The sequence below is a fragment of the Sitophilus oryzae genome, unplaced genomic scaffold (genome assembly GCF_002938485.1).
Source record: "Sitophilus oryzae breed Bouriz unplaced genomic scaffold, Soryzae_2.0 scaffold_1353_pilon_pilon, whole genome shotgun sequence".
Taxonomy (NCBI): Eukaryota; Metazoa; Arthropoda; class Insecta; order Coleoptera; family Curculionidae; genus Sitophilus; species Sitophilus oryzae.
The window spans coordinates 155743-167785 of NW_022146008.1; the positions used below are offsets into that span (position 1 = coordinate 155743).

General features: G+C 32.3%; 1 protein-coding gene across 1 annotated transcript in view; it reads right to left on the minus strand.

Moving 5' to 3' along the window:
* LOC115875198 (sodium channel protein Nach-like) overlaps positions 1 to 11657 on the minus strand; it is a 41426-nt gene extending 29769 nt beyond the window's left edge. The window contains exons 1-2 of the mRNA XM_030890602.1: positions 11566 to 11657; positions 8234 to 8434 (exon numbers count right to left, since the gene is read on the minus strand). Coding sequence (XP_030746462.1) covers positions 8234 to 8434; positions 11566 to 11657 — 293 coding nt within the window. The remainder of the gene's footprint in view (positions 1 to 8233; positions 8435 to 11565) is intronic.
* Between the last annotated feature and the right edge of the window lie 386 nt (positions 11658 to 12043).

The following is a 12043-nucleotide window of genomic DNA, read 5'->3' on the forward strand; positions in this document are numbered from 1 at the left end:
TTATTATTTTTTGTTTTCCGCGCATTTGCTTACGTCTTAACACTTTCATGCTTCTATTGTTTTCAATTGTTTCCAAAATTTGGTTTCTCTTATACTCCCTTAGATCTTTTCTTATTTCTCTTTTAGTTGTTTTATTTAAGGTGTCATATTCTGGGGCATCTCTGTCAGTCTTTCTTCTTTCCCTTATTAGTTTTGTCGTTTCTGGTTTTAATTTAGTTTCCGAAGGGTGTTTCATTTTACTACATATTTTCTTTGTTGCTGTAGTTATGCCCTGCTTTAGATTATTGAGAATGTCGTTGGGGTCTTGATCTCTGAGTGTCTGTGGCTTTAGTCTCTTTTCAAGCTCTTTTTGATAAGTTTCCTGATTTAGTTGCAGAGCGTCCCTTGTAGGAAACATTGATCTGGTAATTAATTTTCTCCTTTCTATATTAGTATAGATTTGTATTTTGGCGCGTACTAGTCTGTGGTCACTTCCTGTATGAAAACTGTTTAACACATCGACATCTTTACAGATTGTATTCTTGTTGGTGAGGATAAAGTCTATTTGATTTTTTACTCGTCCGTCTGGACTCCGCCATGTCCATTTTTTCTGAGTGTGTTTTTGATAAAAAGTATTCATACAGTATAATTTTTCGTTGTTGAGAAAGTTTACAAGCATGTCTCCTCTATCGTTCCTTTCCCCGAGACCAAAGTTTCCTATGTAGTTTGTATCACCCGGTTGCTTCTTCCCTATCTTGGCGTTAAAGTCTCCAGTTATGATTACGTAATGTGTATTTTCAAGGTTCCTAGCCCTATATAAATATGGTAGTCGTAAATCATACAGGATGCTCAAAATTCTTCGCCAAACTTTCTAAAATATAAAATAATTTTTCTTCGTTTTTTCAAATGGAACACCCTATATATTATTTTTTCAATAGATGGAGAGTTAAAAAATGAACATTTCTAGTATTTCTAGTATTTCAGAATTTTTAAAGGTTTCGCAGATATTCGCGGTTATATGGCATTTTCCACAGTAAATTTTTATCAAAGCCACCCAATGATTTTTCTCTCGTATTTTACCGTTGAGAGAGCCATATGAAATAATACTGCGTGTAAAAATTTTGAATTACTTTCAATACAAAAAATGTTTATTTTTAAATTCTCCATCTAACAAAAAAAGAAAAATTATTTCATATTTCAGAAAGTTTGACGTAGAATTTTGAACATCTTGTATGATTTAAGACTACAATATTTATAGCAAAGTAAGTATAGACCATATAAAGTAAATACCTAATATGGTTTTGATTTTAGGACAGTTCTTGTATTTATAATAATTTTTTTAGTGGAGGTTGAAATATATATATATTTTTTATTTATTTATTAATATCTCTGAAACTATCAAAATATATTTACTCATATCTTAAGATTATGTAAAATGATCTGAAAGGAAGCCAAAAATGCAATAATATACAGGGTGTTCCATTTAAAAAAAAATCATTCCTATCCACTCACACTTTTTTGAGCCACCCTATAGAAATTGAAATATTTTCGTGAAATACATCCTCATACGTATTTTAGGTTTACACTTAAATAAAATTCCCAATTTATTTATTCTAGAAGCTACAGATGCCCGAAGATACAGAGTCCGATATAATACAGTGCAATCGCGATAGTATGAACACGCAGTTATATGAACCACTCCGTAATATGAATACAATAATTTTTTCATTGACTACTCTATAGTATGAACAGCCTGAAATCTCGGTAATATGAACAACTTGTTAGATCTTGTTTTTTTCCTATTTTGTGTCTGTTAGAGAGGTTCAAATTCATTGTTATTTATGTAACAGAGGTGAACGCAGCTAGTTTCATAAACAGAGTCTATAAAGTGTTTAATAACTCTTTAACTGTAATAATTTAAAATGGTTAAAGTGAAAGGCAAATCAAAATGTCTCTCTCTTCATGAGAAAGCGAAACTTTTAGAAGATGTTGATAAAGGGTTAGACATGACGCTTTTGGCAAAAAAGTACGGTATTGCCAAATCAACAGTGTGTTTAATTAAAAACAAAAAAAAAGAATTGTCGAAAGAGTTGCAAGTTGTGCGTCTAAATTAACAAAAAAATGCACATTAAAAAAATGAGAACTTCGAGAAATGGAAAAACGGCTTTATAAATGGTTCCTTGCACAACGCGAGAGAAATATGCCAGTTTCTGGAGAGATGATAAGGCAAAAACCTTTGAGTTTAAGTTCCAGTTTAAAAGTTAGCAGCTTTAAAGCAAGTGATGGGTGGTTACAACGGTTTAAAGAACGGTATGGGGTAAGATTTTTAAAAATAACCGGAGAAAAACTGTCAAGTCAGCCAGAACTTATTAATCCATTTAAAGAAAAACTATAAATGGTGATTGAAAAATATGAATTAAATGAGCACCAGTTGTACAATGCTGATGAAACTGGGTTGTATTGGCAATTGTTACCTGATAAAACATATGTATCACTAACCGAAAAAACTGCACCTGGACTCAAAATGGCCAAACGAAGAGTTACATTTTTGGGATGCGCCAATGCCTCAGGGTCGCATAAAATAAAACCATTACTTATCGGAACTGCAAAAAATCCGAGATGTTTCAAAAACTTTCATAATCCCTTGGTGTACCGACACATTAAAAACGCCTGGATGACTGGTGAACTTTTTAAAAACTGTTTTTTCTCAGCAATTTGTTTCAGAGGTAAGAATAAAAATTATTCTCCTCTAATTTCTAACTTTATTGTACTAACGGTTTTTTCGGTTAAAAGTTTTCTGAGATCTCAAAATCTACCAGAAAAGGCGGTACTTCTTTTGGATAACGCTCCGTCTCATCCACCTGCAGCAGATTTAAAATCTAGTGATGGTATGATCTTTGTAATGTTCATGCCTCTGAACGTTACACCACTTATTCAGCCAATGAATCAGAATGTGCTTAGGCTTACCAAGCTTTTCTATAGGAACAGTCTTCTTAGTTCCATTATTACTGGAAGTGACACTGTAGGTGAAGCCCTTAAGAAAACTACGTTAAGGGATGCAGTGATCCATTTAATGGCCGCATGAGAAAAACTAAACCCAGACATGATCTCAAAATGTTGGCGAAACATTCTTGACTTTACGGATGCATTAGATGAGGACGACTTACCTCTATCACGCATAAGACAACAGCTAATTGAAGAACGAGCTGCCGACCCAATAAGAGACACAATAGCACTTTTAGGCGCTATAGGGCCTGTAAGTTTTGCATTTGTACATTTTTGTTTAAAAATCGGTTTTATCTAAAGTAAGCGCTAGGTCATTAACTATAGTATAAATTAATACATATTATGTAGTAATTTTTAAACGTTTTAATAGGCGGAATACACGGGCTGTAGACATTGAAGAATGGAACAAGGATTCAGTGATAGAAGAAGCGAGCCTGGAAGAAGCTGAAAATATGGATTCAAATGATGAGAGTGACATTGAAATCGAGGAACAGCCAATAATTACAATTAAACATAGCGAAGCAGTCTAGGCCCTTACAGTATCATTAGAATGGGCTAAACAAAACGTAATAAATTTATCGGATATTACAACTCTAAAAAACATTCTTGAAAAAGCAGTTTTAGCTAACATTTCGGCCAAACAAACTCAGTCAAAAATAACTTCATATTTTAGAACTAATAATTAGTTTCATGTAATGTTAATAGATATTAAGCACTTGATTTTGATGTATGATTAATCGATTTTAAAAATATTAATCCGTATTTTATTATGTATTTTTACTACCTTCAATAATATGAACATACCGTTAGTATGAACAACCTAAAATTTTTTGTGTTCATATTATCGCGATTGCACTGTATAATAATAATAAAATGGGTTCAGAGCTTAAAGTAAGATTAGGTAGAATAATAATGAAGTGAACAAAACGATTAATATTGTTTAATGATTATTACATGTATTTTTATTTATAGATCATGGTTCACGGATGGATCATCAAAAAAATGTTTTATTTTCTTCTTTTTTTTGAAAAAATGATAGAGATTTCACATATTTCTTTTCGCCCCTTTTTATTTTCTGGCAGTCCATCCACATTTAAAATACATATCGGTAACTAATATATTGTAATGTCTATAAATGCATAAAGCTGCCTCGTGATGGCATACGAGTGAGTATTGGCCTCTAGGACAAGTTTTAGGAACTTAAAATTCTCATAAAATCCCTAATAAAAAATCCAGGACCGTATTTAAAAAACAAAGTTGATGATGGCTCAAAGACGAAACGTCGCGTCGCGTCGGTTTGAAAATGTGATAGCACCACCCTGGGGAACAATATTTACACGAATATTATATTACCAATAATTTAAAAGGAGCAAGAAGAATATGATAAATTTATTTTGTTATATCTGTTGGAATACATCCATAGAAAAATAAAAATAAAATTGAAAGTATTCGTTTTTTTAATCTTTGGAAGTATTCGGAATTTCTAAACTTTTAAGGTAATGTTTTGATCAGCATCATATTACACAAATCAGCACCTATTTAAAAATTATTTAACCGACCTCGTATCTCTTCTAGTTTTCGAGATCTAAATGATGAGTCTCAAATTTGAGACAACCTGTACATATTTCTCTGGATATTTTGGCATTTTAATCTTACTGTTACATATTTACTTTAAAGGTTGTTACACATATAAACTACTTCCTATTTTATCATAAACTAATAATATTAAGGAGGTCGGTAAACTTTACTTTTAATCTATACTATACCTGTTTATTTCCGTTATTATTGAATTACCTCATAATATATAGAAAATAATTAAAAATATAACAATGTCAAATTAAAAATTAAATTATTTTGTAAATGCATTCGTTGTGATAAAAATTTTGTGGTAGTATACACAATACACAGTAGCAACTAGTGATGGGCATTACGATTACTTTTAGTGAATCGAATCACACGATTCAATTTCTCATATCGAATCGACTTCTACGATTCGTTCATTTGGACGGACCACATGCACAATTTTCGTTTCATTAAAACAAGAATCGTAACTGGCATTACCGGCGATAATTTTGTAGGACAATTACTTAAGGGACCAGAAAGAGAAATATACAGTTCTTTTATTTATTTTTCATCACTTTATGACACTGGAGTAATTGTATTGATTATTTTACTAATAATATTAAATTATCAATCCAATTTATACATACAGGGTCCGGCAATAGTGCGTCGAGCATTTGTAGCTCCTAGAATAAAAAACTTGAGAATTTTGTTTCGGTGTAAACCCAAAGTATGTACGAGGATGTATTTCAGGAAAATATTTTAACTTCTATAGGGTGGCTCAAAAAAGTGTCAGTGGATCGGAATGATTTTTTTTAAATGGAACACCCTGTATATTATTGGATTTTTAGCTTCCTTTTAGATCACTTTACATAATCCTAAAATATGAGTAAACACATTTCGATAGTTTTAGAGATATTAATAAATAAATAAAAATTTTATATTTTTCAGACTTTTTTAAAAAAATTATTAATAATACAAGAACTGCAGTCCTGAAATCAAAACTATACATTAGGTATTTACTTTAGATGGTCTGTACGTATTTTGCTATAAATATGGTAATTGTAAATCACACAGGCTGTTCGAAATTCTACGCCAAACTTGGAACATCCTGTATATTATTTTTTCAATAGATGGAGAATTAAAATATGAACATTTTTTGTATTTAGAGTATTTCAAAATTTTTAACGGTTTCGAAGATATTCGAGGTTTTATATTTCATATGGCATTTTCCACAGTAAATTTTTATCAAAGTCACCCAATGATTTTTCTCCCGTATTTTACCATTGCAAGCGCCATATGAAATAATACGGCGTGTATCTGCAAAACTATTAAAAATTTTGAAATACTTTAAATACAAAAAATGTTCATTTTTTAGCTCTCCATCTAATAAAAAAATAATATACAGGGTGTTCCATTTAAAAAAACAAAGAAAAAATATTTTATATTTTAAAAAGTTTGGCGTAGAATATTGAACATCCTGTATGATTTACGATTATCATATTTATAGCAAAGTAAGAACAGACCGTCTAAAATAAATAGCTAATATAGTTTAGATTTCAGAATAGTTCTTGTATTGTTAATAATTTTTTTAAAAAGGGCTGAAAAATATATATTTTTGATTTATTTTTTAATATCTCTGAAACTATCGAAATATATTTACTCATATCTTAGTATTATGTAAAGTGATCTGAAAGGAAGCCAAAAATACAATAATATACAGGGTGTTCTATTTAAAAAATATCATCCAGATCCAGTCACACTTTTTTGAGCCACCCTATAGAAGTTAAAATATTTTAATGAAATACATCTTGGTACATACTTTAGGTCTGCAGTTATACAAAATTCTCAATTTTTTTATTCTAGGAGCTACAGATGCCAGACGCACTATTGCCGGACCCTGTATATACTATTTATTAATGACTTCTTAATATCAATTTAATATTTTTAGAGCCATATTTTAATTCCGATATAATAATCATAATAAATAGTATATAATACCGCATGATCGAAAAAAAATTGACGCCGGGAGGCACGTATAGCCGCCCATACTACGCCCATACATACAAATATGTTAATCAAAAGTTGATAGGCAGTTCTTTTAGTTTCAAAGTAAATGATTTTTTCCAATTTTGGTCCGCGGTTATTTTCCCTATCCGCCACCTGGGGTCGCGTCCGATGGGAGTTTAGAGTGCTCCACACGGATTTTCTCAAAAACGGACTACGGAAACACGGAATATCTCAAAAACTGCGACTTTAACTGATTTTGATGTTATTACAAATTTTGTTGCAAACATTATTCCTAATCTTAAATTGAAAACCGCGTTTCGCTAGCTATTGTAATTTTGGAGTTACGATTTTTTTAAATTTTTAACCCCCTCCCATACCCCCTTACCTGTTAGATTTGTACAAGAAATGCAGGGTGAAATAATACCACAAGAGATGGTATAGTTAAATTATATTTTCGGTAAAGTATGTAAACGACATGAACAAACGAAACCTATCTTAATGCTTAAAAAGATTAACAACTACTACTGCTATTGAAAAACAGCGCGGCACAGCGGCACTCGATCTTAGTCTAAATAAAAATATAAAAAATCAATTTAGCACTTCCTTATCGAACACGTATTGCCGCTGTGTGTGTTACTGTTAAATTTAGTCACCAAGGATATTGATTATACAACATTACCAACCCCCCACGCCCACCAAAAACTAATGGCCAGATTCTCGGGTGCCACATTATATTTGTGCGAAATTTGATTAAAATCGGTTTAGCGGTTTTTGAGTTAGTCGTGTTACAGAAGGACAGGACATTTATGACACAAATAACTCATTTTGAGTGAAATTAAAAACACTTTTTTGCCGATCTTAATAAATAGCCTACCATACCTGTTGATATAGTCGGCTAAAAATGGTATAATTTTACATATAAAATGACAGCGATCTTTATTTTATAATCCATTCATCCATCGCTGACGCCGTTTTTTTATCACATTGAGCAGAGGCCAACAATATTTATTTGGAGCTGCATAAAAACACAATTTCGTTTTTTAGTCCCGACATTTAATAGTCGGTAATATTATTTTAACAAAAATATTAACGTGAAAATTAAATACCTCCCGTACTAAGCACACTATAAATAAGTTTTTTTCTTGTAAATAACTTTCTTATCGTTTGCATTTTATGCCCATGATGATTGTTTTTTATGCAGCATACGCCGTAGAAACGAACGATCGCATTGTGATCCGATTCAATACTCACGATTCTTTTTTACGGCTCATTGTTCAAATTTTATGGATCCGTGCTGGCCACGATTCAATTGAACAAACCGTATTATAAGCAATGAATCAATTCTCATGACTCTTTGAACGCACGATCGCATTGTAATCCGATTCAATTCTCACGATTCTTTTTTACGGCTCATCGTTCAAATCTTATGGATCCGTACTGGCCACGATTCATTTGAAAAAACCGGATTGCAAGCAATGAATCGAATCTCACGATTCAGTGTTAATACTCGTTCAAACGAACGACTCGTTCAATCTTTGCCCACCTCTAGTAGTAACATGATACATTGAATGCTCTGTCAAAATATGGACAGACCGTTTTGTCTGCATAATTAAAAAGTTATTAGTTGTGCTATTAGAAATACTGAATAACATTTTATTAAGGATACCACTTTACTTACTTTTCTATGTATATTCTTGCTTTTTCTTTGTCTACACGATCCACAAAACAGGCTGTTGCTGCCGGAAATGGATTCTCCCAATTTCTGTAATCTTTCCTTATAGTTACTACAGTAGGATTAGCTCTGTAATGATCCCAATTGGATTGAATCAAATAATAGCCGGAAGCGAATGCACTAGCCACCGCAATTATCCAAAATAACCTAAGATAAAGAGGTATTTTATACCTAATTCTGGTTTTAACATTTATATAGATATTTGAACAAAACGATATTCAATTAATAGTATATTACATACCGAGGAGGGTAGTGTTTCATTACTGTCGGAGAGATTAACTAAAACTCGAGACAATAATGAAAACTTTCCTCCGAGGTTTGTCTACTATTTTATTTACAACCACATCATTAATTAGAAAATAGGGACAGTATTTTATTTTGAAAAAAAATAAATATGCAAAAATTTGTCCTTTTCTGTTTTGGCATTTCCATATCTATAGTTACCGGTACCAGTGGTTGTTATGGCGCAAACCTTCAACAGCAAAATAAACAACTAAGTAACAGTTTTGAATTTCTCGTTCGCTTTTTCAGATTTATATAACACAGAACGGCAGAATGTTGTTAGAAAGTTCTGATAATGAAGACTACTTTAATATTGGTACTCCACCAGAACTTACAGAAGTTGCAAAAAGAGCAGAAGCCAGTTTTCTTCCAGAGAAAAGTACGAGGCGATATGAAATAGCATTGAAAGTATACGAAAAATGGTGTGCCAAAGGAAATGCTAAGAATATTGCTTCGGAGACAGTCTTGATGGCATATTTTAGCGACATGGCAAGGCAGAAAAATCCATCTACTCTTTGGGATACATACAGCATGATACGGAGAATGCTAGAATTAAGGGAAAAGACTGACATATCAAAATATCACAAACTCGTCGCTTTTTTAAAACGGCAGAATGTAGGTTTTAAGCCAAAGGAGTCTAGCATTTTTACCAGGCAAAACTTGGAGGATTTTCTCACGAAAGCACCTCAAGAATTCCTTCCTATTAAAGTAAGGCCTTTTTTAAATGTTTTCTTTTCCTGTTTTTAAATATTTCTTTTCATTGTTTTAGGTTGCGCTTAATAATGCTTTTTTGTTCAATATCGATTCCCAAGTAGCATTTTTACGACTTGCGACCACATGTTTACTAAACACAACGTTGGATTAGTTACAAAAAATATTTAGCTCCGTACCTTGCGTATTAAAATAAATGTAAACGTTGTTGTAACGTTGTGCCGACGTTGAACTAGTACTACAACAAAGTAAAAGCTTCTGCGACGTCGAATAAACGTTGTCTTGTAACCTTTTTTGCTTAAGTGATGTTTAGGTGATTCGGACAACGTTGTTACAATGTTGGGCAATAAAGAGTTTGCCGACGTCACTTTTACGACCTATTCCAACGTTATGCAAACGTCGTCTGTTTTACTAATTCTGACGTTGTTTAGATTTCCTTATTCTTACGTTGGTAGGACGTCGAGGCACTACCTTTTTGCAACTGTATTTAACCATAACCTTATATCTTAAATTTTCACTTCATTGTTCTGTTCAGTCAGACAGTTCAGTGCTGTTTTTGGTTTTATAAAAAAAAATAATTAAAATGGGACGTAAGAAAGGTACATATAAAACTAAATTTAAATATACATCGACATATTACCGATACTTTCACTCCCTCGTTTATTTAGAATATAGAGGGCGGTACAAGCTAGATTCTATGATGACTAAATTAGGCAATCTTGCGACTAGTATACTACCTGTTAAGGCTGAACTGCGACTTTATTAGTCCAGTAGGCGACTACTAGAACTACTCCATCTTAATCTGCAAGCAACAAAGTGAAAGCCGCCATGTTGTTGAATAAGAAAATGTTTCGTTCCTAAAATAGCAATTCCTGCTTTTTGCATACATTAACTTGAAATATTTGACCCGAAACAACACGCGGAAACAATTTTTTTCGACTGCGAATAAATTATTCTCATTTTACTAAAAAAAATTCAAGAAATTTTTTAAAACTTCTTTGATTTTAAGGCCCATTAGTATTTTTCAAAGTAGAAACAATACATTTATCAATAAAGTTGTTTGCGTTTAACTTTTTTGCCTTGGGTACCGAGTTACAGAGTTGGTTAAAGTGTTTCAATAATTATGATCTTCAAACATCCTCCATACTTAAATACTTTTGTTTTGTTTTCCTTTACTGCCATCTGGCATATGTCTCTAACTAAATCATAAAAATAATATTTTTACTATAATTATCCCAATTTAGGATAAAACGCGACTTAGACGCCATATTGTTATAGTTTTGTATTTCTGTGAATTAGGATTTTAAACAACGTTGCAGTTTGTACTCAATTAGGCTGCTAGCCAACGTAGGTATCCAACGTCGTTTCGACCCAAAAATTATTCTCCAAACTAATGCAGACTAGGGTTGGCACGAGGTTGTGCCGACGCGACGTTGCGCCCCGACGTTTGGTCGCGTGACACAACGTTGTCCCGACGTCAAAATGCTGCTTGGGTTAGGAAAAGCTCGAAATCAACCCTTTGGATACAATTCTATAGTATCCGTACGTATCATCAATTCTATTCTATCTGTACAAAATTGCTAGCTTTTTGAAACTTCCCAATGCGAAAACCTACACAGGTCATGCTTTTAAACGAACAGCGGCTACGTTGCTGGTAAATAGCGGAGCTGATATTTTACAGCTGAAGCGTCTACTGAGGGTTATGTGAATGCATCTTTAGCCAACCAAACTAAAACCACAAATATGATATCCTCAACGACATCATTGCCATCGTCTTCCTGTAGCAATTCAAACTCTTTACCTTCTTTCGTTGACATTATAAGACCTGGCACAAGTCAGGAGTTAAGTTTTTGCAGCAGTGAAACCTCAATGAGTGAAACACATCATCAGGGCGGCCCCTTAACAATATCAATTAACGCGTACAATAAGTCAAATTTGACCATTAATTTCAACAAATAAATGTATTAAAATCTTCAATTTATATTGTTTATCTTCTTGTTTATTTTTGTTGATGTTAGATAAGTATTTAATAAAGATATTACAAGAATATTTTGCTTAATTAAATGAGGCGAGAAATAAGAAAAACCGAATGAGGAAAATGGGTGAGGGAAATGGATGAGGGAAATTGGTGAGGGAAATGGAAGAGGGAAGAAATGTAGATAATTTGACACTTTCAAATTTTTTAAAAGTCAGTAATGTCAGTATTACATATATGTGGTTGTAAATAAATATTATTATTGTGATTGATAGATTTAGTAATAGATATATCGTATATCAATATTTACCTTTCTACTCTAAGAATACGTTTATCTCCTACAAATTTTAAACCATGAATGCTGCTATTTTCACAAAAATATTCCTCAAATTTTGCAATCATTTTTCTGAACTGTATGAAATAAATATATTTTACCATTTATGACAAACGCTACGAAAATATATTTTAAACGAATGCATTAGCCAGCTAACATAATCATTATTGTACTGAAAATTTACTTTGTGTATTTTTACTGATACATATTTCCTCGGCAAAAGGAAACTAATGGATATATTATATATGTGTATTGTAGTCTGTCATTATGTTATATAAAGGTCTTTTATTGTTTCTCCCGTCATTTGTTTCCTTGCTTTACAATGCCTCATTGTTTAGTTGTCCCTCTTCGATTTGGCTCATACTTTTTATTCCTAGGATTTTTATTCTGGCTTATACTCTTTAATCAAACCAGAAACAGCTTTTTTCTCCTTAAGTTCATTTAGGATTTTGTT